This window comes from Musca autumnalis, unplaced genomic scaffold, assembly GCF_047663935.1.
Source record: "Musca autumnalis isolate F117 unplaced genomic scaffold, ASM4766393v1 scaffold_252, whole genome shotgun sequence".
In the NCBI taxonomy this organism is placed as follows: domain Eukaryota; kingdom Metazoa; phylum Arthropoda; class Insecta; order Diptera; family Muscidae; genus Musca; species Musca autumnalis.
The window spans coordinates 21,696-40,023 of record NW_027411814.1 but is presented as its reverse complement, the minus strand read 5'-3'; the positions used below and the strand labels follow the sequence as shown (position 1 = coordinate 40,023).

At 35.7% G+C, this 18,328-nt stretch overlaps 1 protein-coding gene and 1 long non-coding RNA gene across 2 annotated transcripts; one reads left to right on the top strand and one right to left on the bottom strand.

Moving 5' to 3' along the window:
- Positions 1-757: 757 nt before the first annotated feature.
- Positions 758-4,619, top strand: LOC141396335 (uncharacterized). Its single transcript, XM_073971708.1, has 5 exons — positions 758-773; positions 841-1,033; positions 2,121-2,240; positions 2,388-2,518; positions 4,555-4,619. The coding sequence occupies exons 1-5, from the start codon at positions 758-760 to the stop codon at positions 4,617-4,619; spliced, it is 525 nt and encodes a 174-aa protein (XP_073827809.1).
- A 1,906-nt stretch (positions 4,620-6,525) lies between these two features.
- Positions 6,526-10,926, bottom strand: LOC141396331 (uncharacterized). The gene is made up of 4 exons (XR_012411144.1): positions 10,791-10,926; positions 8,173-8,571; positions 6,716-6,931; positions 6,526-6,651 (listed from the first exon to the last, which is right to left on the bottom strand). It is a non-coding gene; the product is annotated as an uncharacterized lncRNA (long non-coding RNA).
- Between the last annotated feature and the right edge of the window lie 7,402 nt (positions 10,927-18,328).

The following is an 18,328-nucleotide window of genomic DNA, read 5'->3' as shown; positions in this document are numbered from 1 at the left end:
TGCATCTATCTTCGAGACGGAGTTCGACATCGTCATATAAATTGCATAGATTGTGCGTCAGAGTTTGCTTAACAAACGACGTAAGAAACGAGACTGCAGATATTATGGGTCACGATATATTTGCTCTCATATGGAAATCTGAATGATTTGACAAAGCTGACCCATGTATTTCTTAAAACTTGGATGCTTCTGCATCTACCTTCAAAACGGAATTCGATATCTTCATATAAATTGCATGGATTGTGTGTCAAAGTTTGCTTAACAAACGACGTAAGAAACGAGACGGCAGATATTATGGGTCACGATATATTTGCTCCCATATGGACATGTAATTGATTTGGCGAAGCTGACCCATGTATTTTTTGAGGCATGGATGCTTCTGCTTCTATCTTGGAAAGGGAATTCGATATCGTCATGTAAACTGCATGGATTGTGAGTCAAAGTTTGCTTAACAAACGACGGAAGAAACAAGACTGCAGATATTATAGCTTTGTTCCCGTACTTTTTGAATGGCAAAAGTAGCAAAAGAGAGAACTCTCAAAAATTGTTGTAAAATACAAATTTGCCCAAGAAATACGGGAACGGGAAATAGTAGTTGTGAGTTAATTGTCAAACACTTGGAAAGCAATATTTATTATTATTATACATACACAATAAAAAGAAAAAACCAAATTACAATTCTTGTTGAAAAAGAAAAATTCATTCACGAGATAAATTGCAATCTTGCTGAAAAAGAAAAAAAATGAATGTTAACAACATGAATAATGTGGATGGTAAGTACACTTTTGCATATTGTATATTATCTCCTATTTATAATATTTTCCATACAATTTATTCCAGATGATATAATTGAATACGGGACATTGGATTTCGAAGACACCATGAGCCAAGGGAAGCAAACTTGGTTGGAAGCACCAACAAAATTAATGTTATCCCTATTAGAAAATATGCTCCCAAAGGTAGGGAAAAGCGTACATTTGAAGAATAAAAAGAAACTCTGGGAGGCAATTGCAGAGACTTTAAATGTCAATGGGTAAGTTAAAAGCGAAAATCGCTATACGGAATATGTGAGATAAATTTGAAAATGCTTAGCTGCTATAGTGGCTGCTGCTTCACTCGGAGATCTGTGCTCCATTGTGTCCTTGCTTTTGAATGGAAGATTAAGAAAAGGTTTTCGGGATAATGCTGTGCTCTTGATCGTACTGGGATATGTAGATAGAAGATCGTTACGGGGTTATGTGGCTTTGCCAATAGGCAAATTGAAAATGATAATGGAATCTACGTCTGATAAAGTGAGAGTTTCTCTCTTTCATACCTAACCAGTAGTGGCTGTCTTGTGTGCAAGAATGTGAAGACGGAACAAAAAGCAGATGCTTAACCGTATCTGCCCCGTTTGCGTATCCCCATAATCTACAGTGGTGTCACTGTTATCGCATCTTGTCGTTAGAGCTTCTAGCCATACACTAACACATAATAAGAGTTTACAGGCTGATTTCAATTTGGTGCTTTTTTCTTTCAGCTTGAAAAACGTTACACCTATCATTAGTCTTAAATTAGTGTTTGATGAATGGAATATCAGAGTATGTATTTTTAAGTATTGTGTTTTATAACGCCATTATACTTAACTACTACATAGTAAAGTGTTTCAAAACGTCACAGTGAGCATATTTGACGCAGGTCAAAAGCAAAATTGTATCAATTTTTTTTTCTGATACAGTTGCATTGTCGGTGAAGAATGCATTAGTGTGCAACTGTAATATTTTGACAAAGTCTAAAAGTTATGTTGGTACGTTACGGAAATCAACCTATATTGCTAGACCATCCAGAAGAGGTTACCTTCAGTAAAAAAGTCCCTGTTTGGAAAGATTACGGAGAGTGAGTAAAAGATAATGTAAGTCGTAATCAGAATTGACGCAGGAAATGCCTCATTACCAGGTGCTTGCCACCAGAAAAACCATTTCAACCAATTTAGACCGTTTGACTGGATCTGTTTTTTATTTTGGATCTGTCATTGGGTGGACATTTCTGCATTGACTTCATAAACGCATGTAGGCATTTGTACATAAATAATACATAAATTTGTGCATTTATGATATAAGTAATTATGTATTCAATTACAGGTACACATTTTCTCCTGAACAAGTGCAGTCGAAATTCAGAACAATGGAAAGGAGATATAAAAAGGTCAAATTAAATAATTCTCTTACGGGTAGAAACAAGTTAACATGTCCCTATGAATTGTAAGTATTTTTTGGCAATGTTAATTGTTTACAATATTTCCGTATCAAATTGTATCCTACACCACAAACTGTTTTCCATTAGGATACAGGTCATGGTGTAAATTTTAAAACATTGACCCACAGTTTTTAATTTTATTTTCTATATAGGGAATTAGAAAACCTTTTAGGAGAGAGACATTCTTTAAATCCGGAATATGTTCTAGATAGCGAGAATATAGATGGAAAAGCGGGCAGAAATATCAATTCGAACGAAATAGCTGATGATGATGATGATGACGGTAAGAAAAGCAAAATGTATTTGGTCTCTAGATTCAAGATCTGTAGTACTTATTATTTGCAAAGTAATTCAGATTAATATTTGCTTTACATTACTTTAAAATTGGAGGTATTAAAAATTGATTTCGGGAAAGGCAGAGAATAAAATAATATAGTTTCGCATACCGATCTTCATTAGTAGTAAGATTCTTTAACTGGTTGTTACTTACTGGCAACAATCGGTAGCTTTAATAATCCAAAATTTATGTTATCATAAAAAATAAAATTATGGACACACAAATTTTTTGATTAGAAAGTGGTCATCTCCGTTTTACAAATTTAATTCCATTTTAACATAACATATTTATGTACTTTCTTTAGGTAGTCCGATACAGAATACTTGTACCATAAACCGAACTAAAAATAAATGTCTAAATCCTCAGATCTTTTGCTTTGTTTTTCCGATTTGGTTACATCACTTGTGTTATAATTGGCCGTTAGATCATTCCATTTGGATCTTGGTATCATGCTCTGTGCTTACCGTCCGAAAATTTCGCATTCATACTACTTTCCATTGGGGTGCTCATTGTCCAGGTACTCACATTAAAGTAAAGTATGTTAACTAAAGGGCAATTTGTACAGCACACTTTTAGCAAATATAGACAAAACAATTAAACAAAAGCTGACAGAAACGCTTTCATTCAAATAGTATGGATATTAAACTGATCCTGTATGTAGCGAGCAAGAGTGGGTGCTTCATCTTGTCCTTTAACCTAAATTGTTAATGTTTTAGAAGATATGAATCGGAGAAAAAGACCACTTTTGACATCAAGAACCCTAATCTTTATGGGCCCATAACAGTAACAGTTTAACTGATAGGGAAAAACGTGTTGCACAATTATATTATGTACAATTGGTATTAAGTTCAAATTAGTGAATATGCACTCATTCGCCATTGTATGTACCTTAATTATATTTCGTCATCAGAAATGCCCAAAGACCGTAACCCACAAAAATCTAAATTGGTTGTTGATTGAATCTGATACATAAGTCTAAAAAAAATACCATCGATTGCAAAATTTCAAGCTTCAAGAAATGGCATTTCGGATCATGGGGCTAGATTTTGTTGTAATAAAGGAATACCAAAATCAAACATTTTCGCGGATTTTGTTTCATTGCATAGTCTCATTCTTACACGATTGATAATACCTAATATGCACGCCTTCATGAGATTAATATTCGATAAAAAAAGTTTTAATTTTATATCGTTCTTTGCTTCTCGTGTAAACTTCTGATTTTGTGGTTTACATCTTTAGGGATTTCTGGTGACGATTTTTATATTTATATTACAGATTTGCCATCAAGTTCGAAGAAAAGTTCGTGTCCAAAAAAAGGTAAAAGAGAATTAGTAAAATAAATTATATCAATATGAAATAATTTTTTACCATTTCAGGTAAAGAAAATAATCCAAAGCAGAAGTCTTTGCAAGTTCTACAAGGAATGGCTGAAGACAAGAAAAATTTTCAAATGGCGGTTTTGAAACACTTAGAAGAGAAGGAAAAAAGGAGCGAAAGAAAATTAGAGTTATTCGAAAAATTATTAACACACTTTTCCACTCATAACGACTATATATAAAATGTTTTATTGTTTTTTATATTATACATTGATTTTAAAAAATTCTGTTATACCTTTGATTTAATATTTTACTTCATTCCCACGTGTGAATTTTATATTTATTCTATAATACATATGTATGCTACAAGACTGATTGAATTAAATAAAATGTATTGTGAAGCTGTTAAAAATTAAATAAAAACAGAGTGTTGTTGCGGTTTTTATTTTGCTTGTTTTAGCATGTTCATACAAGGGAATCGCTTTGCAAAACGCAAGATTTCAGTAACTTTTATCAACGGAAAATTTGTTAACATGTCCTTTGTTGTTATTACAGTAAATGAAATTTAAACAATATCGATAGTTTTTAAGAATTAGTTACAGAATAGGCATACTGGTCTCAATTATGGCCACTAAATTTTACATTCATGTCTTTTTATACCCTTAGCATTCATGCTAAAAATGGGTAGCAAAGTGTATTGCTACGACCAAAATGTGGCCTCATCGAAATAATGGTTTTATACCCCATAGTCCGGTCAAAATAGACATTGAAATAGCAAAAATTCCCACAAAGCTGAATTTTGGTGGAGAGCTAGGGTTTGCCATTAGAAGCAACGTCCTAAAAGTCCCCATCGATCCCATGTGTGCAAAAAAAATTATTCGGGGTCAAAGGTCAAAATTTAAGGGTTTTTAGGTTTTCGGATTTATTTTTTGAAAACGGTTGATTTAATCAAAAAGTGACTAAAGTAAATATTGTAGACAGAAAAATTATGTACAAGTTTGACCCTTATAATTTTTTCTTAAAAGAACCATTCTTGAGATATAGCTGTTCTAAAAAACACATGATTTTTATGCACTTATAAGGGAAATATGCACATATTCAGACGAACCGGCTAAAATAAGCGAAGTAATCGGGTCTGTCTCCCCAAAAAATATATATTTTCTTGAAGAGCGATATTATAGCTATATTCTAAAAAAAATCCAACAAAATCGGAGTGTGTTTAGTAGAGTTATTCAATGTTAGAGTCATTTTATGCAAAAATAGCCTATTTAACCCACATGTATAATCGAAAGCCCAACGGGAACGACCCCAACGAAAACTCTCCGATTTTTTTCAAGTTTTGTCCGAAGGTAGGGTTTGTTGCGCTGATTACGGAAATGTATATTTTTCAACGGTTGCAGATCCGGTTCGCCGGTTATTAGACCCGAAAGGCCAAATTTAAAAACCGGGTTAGACCCGGTTCTACTGAACCGATTACTGCAAAGTGGATATCGTTTGAAAGCTTACGGAAGTATCTAACACATAGTGTCGTTACGTTAACCGGTTCGCCTCATAATGTACTTACGCGGCTAATTTTTTATTTGACCTTTAGATCGAGATATCTCGAAAATGGTAAGTGTTTTTTAAGAATCATAAAGACCAATCTTGTAGACAATTATTGAATCTACAACTTTTACTTTAGCGGGCTTTTGCTAAGTATTACCGTTTTTGAGAAAAATTAAAAAAACTGAATAATGCCTCCAAAAATGACCTTTGACCCCGAATAACTTGTTTTGCACACATGGGATCGATGGGGACTTTTAGGACGTTGCTTCTAATGGCCAACCCTAGCTCTCCACCAAAATTTAGCTTTGTGGGAATTTTTGCTATTTCCCCCTTATACGCATGTCTATTTTGACCGGACTACCAAGTGTGTTTGGACGAAATATGTACATTTCAGACAATTTGGATTCGATTTAGCCATGTCCGTCCGCCTGTCTGTCTGATAACCTCTTACTTGTTAATTTCCTCATTTATGTCCAAAAAGGGAATATATTTGTCTATTCAGCGAGAATATTCCATAATTAAGTTATTCTAGCCGTTTTCAAAGTTTTAAAACATTGATTTTTAAAAGAATTTCACTTTTCAAAATTATTTTGCCATGCGGAAAATTACGAGGGAATTATTCATGACTGCCCTGTATATCTCTCTCGACACAGCCGACTGATACTATCTTTCTTGCTATATCTTCCTTTCTATAAATGTGAACTTTTCTCTGACGATGTTGCGTGCACATGCTTGTAATAATAAGTAAACATGTATATATGTTTACATGTATATATTTTTTATTTATTCATGTTATTTACATATTACAGGGATAATGGTTAATGCGGATATTGAAACCTCTATTGAGTTATGTTTCTTGCAATTGTTCACATAAGAGGTCCCGAAGTGCATTATTCGGCGTACCGGTATTACTGCAGGGGAATTCTTCCTCATCTTCACATATGTCGTCAAATTGAAAATCATCTTCGTCTGCGAGATTGTGGAGAACGCAGCAAGCCCTTATAAAATGGCATAGTTTTTCTATGCCTCGAAGCTTGCAATAGTAAAGCTGACGGAATCGCTGCTTCAAGATACCAAACGTATGCTCCATGGTGACACGACCAGAGCTCAGCTTTACATTAAATCGCTTCTTCGCATTTGTTAGATGCCCATTGTCTCTATAAGGCGTTATTAAATGTCTTCCACATGGATAAGCCGAGTCTCCAAGAATATAATAATCTATAGATAAAAATACTTCTTAATATACTTATTAATATTCCAATGAAAATCAAAAATATATAACCTCCACATTTATTTTCGATATTTTGACAAATCGGAGAATTCTGGAATACCCAGCTGTCGTGTGAAGATCCAGGATATCCGATGAATACATTGATAAATTTCCTTTTTTCATTGCAGATACCCTGGAGTTTGATGGAGAAATGGCCCTTCCTATCTACATATTCATTTTTGGAATTCTTGGGTGGGTCTATAACAATATGCGTTCCATCGATGCACCCTATTAAAATTTAAATAGAATGTACATTAGGGCGACGCAAACAAAAAATCGCATTTCCATTTCATCGAAAAACTTTATATATTACATTTTGTGGAGATCGGTAAACGTTAACACGTGATCTCTGACCCATCCTTATTATCATGGTACCTTGTATGGCGGCCAATGTCAAATTTTAATAAAATCACATTTATTGTCCAATCGATGGAACAATTGTTTCAGTTTATTTTTGTGGCTAAAAGCAACTAATCCTACAAAAAAGTGGGAAAACCGGGTAAGTAAGGGGTCACAGGTCAACCTTTACCGATCTCCATAATTAAAAATTTTATATATAAAGTTTTCGATGATATGGAAATGAAAAAATGTGTTTTTGGATTGCCCTAATGTGCATTAGGGTTATAAGTTTTTGCACTTTTTTTGCAAATATCAAAAATACCACCACATATCCGTGTAGAGCATGAACAACTTTTATGAAATAATGTGTAATTTCTTTCTCTTTCGCGAAAAAAGTTTCCGCGCCAAATGCATTGAAGTTCAGTAACGTATTTTCTTAAGTTTATTGGTTATAACGACATATAGCCTGGTTACACTACAGCTTTTTGCCGGGTTAACCCACTTCATGAGGATTTATTTGACGTTTGCGCTATGGAATTGACATTTGAAACCCAGTGGGTTTATTAAATCCGGTATAGTGTAACCGGGGTATTATACGCTATTCATTAAAACTTTAATGCCTGATTTAGATTATGCTGGATTTAGCAATTATCTGGATTTATTTGAGATATATTGTATGAACATGACAACTTAAATCCACTGGATTTGCAAAATCCAGTATAGTCTAAATGTACTATTATATTTTTTTAATTTAAAATCAATATCAAACCATTCCGTATTTATTTCTGGACCAATTTCTTCTTAAATCGCGCCATTTCAGAGCATATTAAGAACAATATTGCAATTTCTGGTTTTTCTTTAAAAACTCGCGAATTTCATGTTTATATTTATTGTACCTACCGGACAAGTGAATATGGGGTAGTTATTTTCTATAAATATTTATTCAAACAAAGGAAATTTGAATTTGTAAGAAGAAAACATATGAAAAGAGCTTTAGTAATCGCAGTCGGTGCGGAAACTTTTTGCACCGGACAAAATTGCCCACACGGTACTGGTTTGGTATTTTTTTGGTTATAGCCCTAATGTACATATATGAATAGGTTCTATTTGAGATTGCTTATTGAACTCACCAATTGCTCCCGAAAATCCACACTTAATTCTGAAGTATTCGTTTGACTCACATTTTTCATCTGCAGTTGGCCATTTAATAATTTGTGGACTTAAGGAACTCAAAAATGTTGTTACCCTTCTGATAATTCGACTTACGCTTGAAATTGTTACATCAAATCTGTCGGAAAGATCTCTAAAACTGCAGGCTTCATGGCCTGCAAACCACAAAAAAATAGCTAGATGATCGTCGCTTGACAATCTTTTATCTGCACGGAGGTTTGTGAAGATTTCGCTATCAGCGAACTTCGCGCTCAAATTTTGAAATAAATTTCTCGAAATGCGAAAATGCATTCGAAATTCTTCATCAGTATATGATGTCATTACATTGACCCTGTAATTGGTTATGGAATTGCGTTTGCCTGCAAAATAATTTCCATATAAAGAAGATTAAAAATTAATGTATTACTCATGAACTGAAAGACTGTCTTAACTTTTAAAAAAAGTATTATCGGAGTTAAGTTCTGTTGTACTGAACTATACCCTCCACCACGAGCTGTTATTGAAGTGGAAAGTACATAGCTCTTCCTTCACGTCAAGTCTTATTCCTAGGAGAAGTGGAATGTGCTAAATGCAGAATATCATTTTCTCTCATATATATTTATTCTTTATCCTTTCTGGGAGAAAGTATTGTAGTCCCAAAGAAGACTAAATTGCAATCTTCAGCCATTTCGATATAATAATAAAGCTTAAACCTTGAAAATGCCCAAAATCCCGGTGGTACGCATTTAACCATTGGGAATTTTTAATGTTAATTCAGAGATAATTTGGTTGACAATACCCAAAATCAGGCTTCGAGCTCTAAAGGTGTGCGTACATAAGCTCCCTTGCCTGATTGCCGTACTGAATGCCTGGCCTCTCTGCTTTATGTCAAAAGTAGAAGCATACGAAATACGTGTTGAAACACACATTCAGGCGCCTGAATTTTTGCCTCTTTTGACATAAAGCAGAGAGGCCAGGCAGTCAGTAAGGCAATCAGGCAAGGGAGCTTATGTACGCACACCTTAACTGCTTAGGGTCAGTTTCACCCAGATTATGAATATATACTTTATGGTCAAAAATGAACATTTAGGTGAGTTTCAAACAAAAATTGAATATACCACGGGTATATACTATGGTATGAGATATACCAAGTAAAAATGTATCAGTCGCCAAACCGACAGAGATACACCCTTAGTCTGTGTGAATTAGAAACTGGACAGATCGTATACCGACTACACAACCAAAATCCTTTTCTGCTACATTTGTATTCAGCGCGGTTTTCAGTATTTTTTCAACGTATGAAGTTATCGACAAAAATATGGATTACCAATCAAAAGTGTTGCGGAGGAGGCACCTGAGAGAATAGACCGTTGGAGCTATTCCTTTCAACAGATATCGCACCAACTACTACTTTCAGTGGTTCCACCCAGACCGGCAGTCAGAGAAACGGATTTCTTCCAAACATACTTGGAAGACATTATTTCTGTGAGGCGCATTTTGTGCGTATGAAAGCCTTCTTTACCCTAAAATCCCATTAAACGCTGTAATAAAGCTCGAAGTTCTGAAAGTGCATATGTATGTTTGTATGTATGTGTAAGAAAGATGGACTTTTTACTTTATGGGGTTACATTACGTTTAGGGGGGTTTTTGGGGAAAAGGATAAGGAAAGAAGGTACTTTACTCTGACTGGTGACACTTTGGATTTGCTTGGGACCATTATGTGTATTACATATCATGGTAATGGTATAGACTTGTGCAAGAAAATAATTACATCACCATAATCAGGACCACAATAACTACTAGCTGTGCACAGTTCAAAACTATCAGAGAAAGGTCTTTAAAGTTTGCTCACACGATTGTTTTGTGGGGGTTGACTGATTTGGCACATGTTCACTCCTGATCTTAGTTTGGAATAAATATAATGATGTCCAAAGTTTTATGTTTGAACTGTCACCAGTCACCCAAACAGACATGAGGACATAACAAAATCGCCTCCATTTTATCTGAAACAGATTATAATTGTACCACTAACATCCCCGGCGGGACAAGGGGAGACTTCTCTCATATCAGTGAGTGCACCCCGATTCATATTAGCTCAATGATATGGGACCTACAGTTTATCGCCGAGTCCGAACGGCGTGTCCAAGACACCACTTTTGTAGAGAAGTTTTACATGGCTGGAATACACAGAAATGTCGCCTACATTACTGGGGGGATTTTGCCACCGTTGAAAATTGTTTGGTGTTGCCTGGCCGGGGATACGAACCCACGACCTTATGCGTGCAAGGCGGGTGTACATACCATTGCCCCATGGTGGCTCCCCTGAAACAGATTACGTCCAAATATATGTGTTTCATACGAATTTGTCCAGCACGATGGTATAGGACCTTGCTACCACAGTTTAAACGCAAATTACGCTCGGCTGAAAAACTCACGAAACGTAACCAACAACCAACGCTGAAAAATTGGTGTTCTGTATTGTCATTGTCTTTCCACTTTTATATTCTGCACTATCAGTAATTCACAAGGTGGTCATTGTATGTTACATGCTCATTCCATGTCCTATATCCCAGCTGCGTTTGGATGTGATGGACATTACCTTTAATGGACTTCTCTAGGCTTTGGATTATCTCATCGTCCGAATCCATAAATAACCACTCGTCTTCACTGCTACTTTCCTCGATAACAGATAATAACATTTCTTTTTCCATAAGTGTAGGTAAATTGCGTGTTTTTCTCCTTTTTATAGTTTTCTTCTTTTTGCTATACGTATTTATTAGAACAATTGCCAAACATTTTTAATCAATCTTGTGGTATCAATTTTTTGTGTCAAACAAATGCCAAATATTTTTTGTGACAGTTTTTAAACTTTTGCCCGACCAAATTTGTGTGGCAGAAAATAGTAAAAGAGAACCTATTTCAGCGCCATTTTTGTTAAAAGAGAAGTGCAACTTTTCCTATTTTTTGGGGTACAGGAACGCATTTTTAGGAACAATTTGTAAAAATAGTACTAAATAGTACTATTTTGCAGGTTCTGGAACAAAACTTATGGGTCACGATATATTTGCTTTCATATGTACATGTGAATGATTTGACAAAGCTGGGAATTCGATATCGTCATATAAATTGCACAGATTGTGTGTTAAAGTTTGCTTAACAAACGACGTAAGAAGCGAGACTGCAGATATTATGGGGTTACGATATATTTCCTCTCATATGAACATGTGATTGATTTGACGAGGCTGACCCTTGCATTTCTTGAGACTTCGATGCTTCTGCATCTACCTTCAAAACGGAATTCGATATTGTCATATAAATTGCATGGATTGTGTGTCAAAGTTGCTTTGCAAACGACGTATGAAACGAGACTGCAGATATTATGGGTCACGATATATTTGCTCTCATATGGACATGTGAATGATTTGACAAAGCTGACCCATGTATTGTTTGAAACTTGGATGCTTCTGCATCTACCTTCAAAACGGAATTCTATATTGTCTTATAAATTGCACGGATTGTGTGTCAAAGTTTGCTTAACAAACGACGTAAGAAGCGAGACTGCAGATATTATGGGTCACGATATATTTGCTCTCATATGGACATGTGATTGATTTGACAAAGCTGACCCTTGTATTTCTTGAGACATGGATGCTTCTGCATCTATCTTCGAGACGGAATTCAATATCGTCATATTAAATGCATGGATTGCGTGTCAAAGTTTGCTGAACAAGCGACGTAAGAAGCGAAACTGCAGATATTATGGGTCACGATATATTTGCTCTCATATGGACATGTGATTGATTTGACAAAGCTGACCCTTGTATTTCATGAGACTTGGATTCTTCTGCATCTATCTTCGAAAGGGAATTCGATATCGTCATATAAAATGCATGGATTGTGTGTCAAAGTTTGCTTAACAAACGACGTAAGAAGCGAGACTCCAGATATTATGGGTCACGATATATTTGCTCTCATATGAACATGTGATTGATTTGACGAAGTTGACCCTTGTATTTCTTGAGACTTGGATGCTTCTGCATCTATCTTCGAAAGGGAATTCGATATCGTCATATAAATTGCATGGATTGTGTGTCAAAGTTTGCTTAACAAACAGGGTAAGAAACGAGACGGCAGATATTATGGGTCACGATATATTTGCTCTCATATGGACTTGTGATTGATTTGACGAAGTTGACCCTTGTATTTCTTGAGACTTGGATGCTTCTGCATCTATCTTCGAAACGGAATCACGATATATTTGCTCTCATATGGACATGTTATTGATTTGACGAAGTTGACCCTTGTATTTCTTGAGACTTGGATGCTTCTGCATCTATCTTCGAAAGGGAATTCGATATTCTCATATAAATTGCATGGATTGTGTGTCAAAGTTTGCTTAACAAACGGGGTAAGAAACGAGACGGCAGATATTATGGGTCACGATATATTTGCTCTCATATGGACTTGTGATTGATTTGACGAAGTTGACCCTTGTATTTCTTGAGACTTGGATGCTTCTGCATCTATCTTCGAAACGGAATTCGATATCGTCATATAAATTGCATGTGTGTGTCAAAGTTTGCTTAACAAACGACGTAAGAAGCGAGACGGCAGATATTATGGGTCACGATATATTTGCTCTCATATGGACATGTGATTGATTTGACGAAGCTGACCCTTGTATTTCATGAGACTTGTATGCTTCTGCATCTATCTTCGAAAGGGAATTCGATATCGTCATATAAATTGCATTGTGTGTCAAAGTTTGCTTAATAAACGGGGTAAGAAACGAGACGGCAGATATTATGGGTCACGATATATTTGCTCTCATATGGACTTGTAATTGATTTGACGAAGTTGACCCTTGCATTTCATGAGACTTGGATGCTTCTGCATCTATCTTCGAAACGGAATTCCATATCGTCTTATAGATTGCACGGATTGTGTGTCAAAGTTTGCTTAACAAACGGGGTAAGAAACGAGACGGCAGTTATTATGGGTCACGATATATTTGCTCTCATATGGACTTGTGATTGATTTGACGAAGTTGACCCTTGTATTTCTTGAAACTTGGATGCTTCTGCATCTATCTTCGAAACGGAATTCGATATCGTCATATAAATTGCATGTGTGTGTCAAAGTTTGCTTAACAAACGACGTAAGAAGCGAGACGGCAGATATTATGGGTCACGATATATTTGCTCTCATATGGACATGTGATTGATTTGACGAAGCTGACCCTTGTATTTCATGAGACTTGGATGCTTCTGCATCTATCTTCGAAAGGGAATTCGATATCGTCATATAAATTGCATGGATTGTGTGTCAAAGTTTGCTTAATAAACGGGGTAAGAAACGAGACGGCAGATATTATGGGTCGCGATATATTTGCTCTCATATGGACTTGTGATTGATTTGACGAAGTTGACCCTTGCATTTCATGAGACTTGGATGCTTCTGCATCTATCTTCGAAACGGAATTCCATATCGTCTTATAGATTGCAAGGATTGTGTGTCAAAGTTTGCTTAACAAACGACGTAAGAAGCGAGACTGCAGATATTATGGGTCACGATATATTTGCTCTCATATGGACATGTGTTTGACTTGACAAAGCTTACCCTTGTATTTCTTGAGACATGGTTGCTTCTGCATCTATCATCGAGACGGAATTCAATATCGTCATATAAAATGCATGGATTGTGTGACAAAGTTTGCTTAACAAACGACGTAAGAAGCGAGACTGCAGATATTATGGGTCACGATATATTTGCTCTCATATGGACATGAGATTGATTTGACAAAGCTGGGAATTCTATATCGCCATATAGGTTGCATAGATTGTGTGTCAAAGTTTGTTTAACAAACGACGTAAGAAACGAGACGGCAGATATTATGGGTCACGATATATTTGCTCTCATATGGACATGTAATTGATTTGACAAAGCTGACCCATGTATTTTTTGAGACTTGGATGCTTCTGCATCTATCTTCGAAAGGTAATTCAATAGCGTCATATAAATTGCATAGATTGTGTGTCAAAGTTTGCTTAACAAACGACGTAAGAAGCGAGACTGTATATATTATGGATCACGATATATTTGCTCCCATATGGACATGTGATTGATTTGTCGAAGCTGACCCATGTATTTGTTGAGACTTGGATGCTTCTGCTTCTATCTTGGAAAGGGAATTCGATATCGTCGTATAAATTGCATGGATTGTGTGTCAAAGTTTGCTTAACAAACGACGTAAGAAGCGAGACTGCAGATATTATTATTGAGTTGAATAATTTTATTGAAGTGAAACAAACAAAGTACAATGAAGTTTGTATGCAGAATAAAAGACAAAAAGCAACGGTTACTTATACAATGTAAAATATTATTTGATTAAACACAGTACTTCAACACTTCCCTTTGTTTAAATGATTAATATTTAAAATATTTACGAAGTGCAGCAATCGAAGTTTTGGTAACGGTTTGGTCATCATGTCTGCAATTTGATATTCAGTTGAGATTTGAGACACGATAATATCGCCTTCAATTACCTTTTCACGAATGAAGAAGTGCTTTAAAGAAATGTGCTTCGTTCGCTTGTGAAACTCTGGATTTTGAGACAGTCTTATAGCAGCAGTATTATCGATGTGTATTACCGGTACTTCATTATAATTAATTAAGTCATTGTAGAGGCTTTTCAACCACATCAATTCCTTAGCGGCCTCACTCGCTGCTATGATTTCAGCTTCAGTTGTTGAGGTGGATACGGTTGGCTGTCTTTGACTTATCCATGATATAGGACTGCTTGCATAACATGCTACTACTCCAGTTGTTGATCGTCCTGTGCTCATACAGCCTCCATAATCTGCATCACTATAGCATTCCAATTTCTTTAAACCGTTCGTTTTGTAAATTATTCCATAGTCAAGTGTGCCAGCAATGTAACGAAGAACCCGCTTAAGTCTTTGTACATCTTCACTTGTAGGGGATTCCAGAGATCCTGACAGAACACCGACACTAAATGCCAAATCTGGCCTAGTTCCCAACATTAAATACATTATTGCTCCAACTGCTTCACGATATGGAAAATCATTTGTTGATTTTTGAACTTCTGCAACGGTTTTTGTACTTTCCATCGGAGTTGATACTGCTCTAAATTCAGAAAAGTTAAATTTTTCCAAAATTTTCTTAGCATATGACTTCTGACTTATCTTTACAGAATCATCCGACTTTTCAATTTCTAGACCAAGAAAGTACTTTGCATCTTTGTGTGTAATTTTGAATTCAGCTTTAAGTTCATCCAGAAATATCTTCAAGTCGTTTACATCAGACGCAGCAACTAAACCATCGTCTACATACAGAGCAAGAATGATTTTCTTCCCCTGTTTTTCTCTGATGTATAGACAACTGTCAGCCGAGCTTGTTTTAAATCCCAATTTGGTTAAAAAATTTCGCATTCTAGTATTCCAGCACCGTGGTGCTTGTTTAAGACCATACAGACTTCTTTTTAGAGAACAAACTCTATTTGTTCCGTCATCAAATCCTTTTGGCTGTTTCATGAAAATTATTTCGTCCAACTCTCCATAAAGGAATGCAGTCGAAACATCGAACTGTGCTAAGTACATCTTCTCTGTGACTGCAACACTTAACAGAGACCGAATTGTGGACATCCTTGCTACCGGACTAAAAGTTTGATCATAATCAAGTCCTTTTGTTTGATTATATTCTTTAATGACTAGTCTCGCCTTGAAGGTATCCACACTGCCATCCACTTTGGTTTTTACTTTGTAAACCCATTTTGATGGGAGAGCTTTAGCACCCTTCAGAAGTTCGGTAAGTACCCATGTTTTGTTTTCTATTAACGAATTCATTTCCTTTTCCATGGCTGCTACCCACTCTGATCTTTGGTCGCCTTTAGTAGCTTCAGAATATGAATTTGGAGTTTCTATGCTATTAACAAACTCCTGGGAAACCATAGCCAATTCGCCATGAGTTGTTTTTGGAATTATTACCCTTCTATTTCTTAATTTCCTGTAATTGCAATTCTCTTCTTCAGATTCTTGTCCATCCTTGCTTCCTGATATAGCATCTTCAAACTCACTGTCAGATGTTGCATTTCTCTCTAAATTATCTTCAGGATAGCTGCTCGTAGGTTTATCATTTTGTTCTTCTAAATTTGGTGAATCTTTGGCTAATTGATCATCTTGTGGTTCTATGTTTGGATCCGACTCTTCATTCAGTCCACTCTGAATTTCATCATCTTGAATTAAATCATTGAAACGTATAATCTTTGACAAATCAATACGTTGTGTATCAGGATTTACGTTGGATTTTATTATGGTTTTTTCTTCTAAGCGATTATTATTTGTTTTCTCTACAAATTTAACATCTCTCGAAACATGAATATCTCTCTTTTCTGGCATATAAATACGATATCGCTCGTCTCCATCATATCCTACCAGGTATCCTTTTTCAGCCTTTTTGTCCATTTTCTTTCGCTTTTGACTTGGAATGTGCATATAACATGTCGACGCAATGATTCGCAAATGTCGGATTGTAGGTTTCTTACCATACCATTTTTCGAATGGGCTAATATCAGCTTCGGATGACTTTCCTGTTCTGTTTAAAATATATATTGCTGATTTCACAAATTCACACCATATTGATTCTGGAAATTCAATTTCCTTATTTGCGTACTTGAAAGTCCTTGCAATTTCTACGATCGTTCTATTCTCTCTTTCAGCACACCCATTTTGCTGCGGGGTATATGGAGCAGTCAACTTATGAGTAACTCCATGCTGAGCAAGAATTTTCCTGACGTCATCGTTGTCAAATTCGCCACCGTTGTCGCTAATTAACGTTTTTACAGTGTGACCTTGACATTTTGCGTGAATCAACATCTCTTTAAGCGAATCTTTCACTCTGAATGAAGGTGGAAAAGGGCCACATACATCTGTTGATACTATCTCTCCTGGTTCACTAGCAGCGTCACGTCTTCCAAAAGGTTTATTATTTTTTTTTTTTTATTATTTTTCGATCGTTCCCAACGCCACACTTTCCCGCCCCTGCCGACCGAGAGGGCCACCTCCCCTTAACGTAGGGAGCGCGTACACCTCATATTCCGGAATATGGGGGGTTAGTAGACTAGGGAAAACCAGCTACAGCAAAACAACAGCCGGTTATAAAATTACATTTTAAAGACAAACACATCAAAAAATAAACAGGTCTAATCTAACATATTGTCTGGCAACTGTTACAACAATACTAAGAACGTAAGATAAAGTTTTTTATGACATGCAGAAGCTCGGATAAAGAAATCCTATTATATAACTTGTTATATTCATCACATAAAGATCGGAGTGGATTACTTATTTCATAATTAGATTTTGCTAACGTTAATTTAAGTGGTATGTAGTTTCGAGTACTACGTAAAGGTACATTAAAATTTATTTCGCCAATTAAAAACTGTGATTCAATTTGTCCACGCAAGAGTTTAATAATGAATACAGATCTGAGCATTAAACGTCTTTTCTCCAATGTTGGAAGGTCAATTAACTTTAGACGGTTTTCATATGGTGGAAGAGATTCAGTTGAGCTCCACCCTAAACCTCTAAGAGCAAACAAAAGAAATTGAACTTGTACTGATTCTATCTTATCAGAATCACATTTGTAAAAAGGACTCCAAAGTACACAACCGTATTCTAATGTTGGTCGAACAAGGCTAATGAACAAGCGTTTGGTCACGTATGGATCGTCAAATTCCTTAGACCAGCGTTTTATAAAGCCCAGTAATGACTTGGCTTTATTAACACAAGACTCTATATGTAAGTTGAAACGCAATTTACTGTCTAAAATAACTCCAAGATCTACAAACGAATCTACATTATCCAATTTGTGCGAACCTATGAAGTAATCGCAAGAATCAGGACGAGATCTATAAAATGATAATTTTTTACATTTTTTTAAGTTTAATGACATACCGTTGACACTACACCAGTTGGAAAGAGAATATAAGTCTTGTTGCAGATTAATTGATTGATTATAAGAATCATGATTGCTAAACAGTTTAACATCATCAGCAAACATTAATACTTTAGAGCAACGAATAACAGATGGAAGGTCATTTAAGTAAAGTACAAAAAG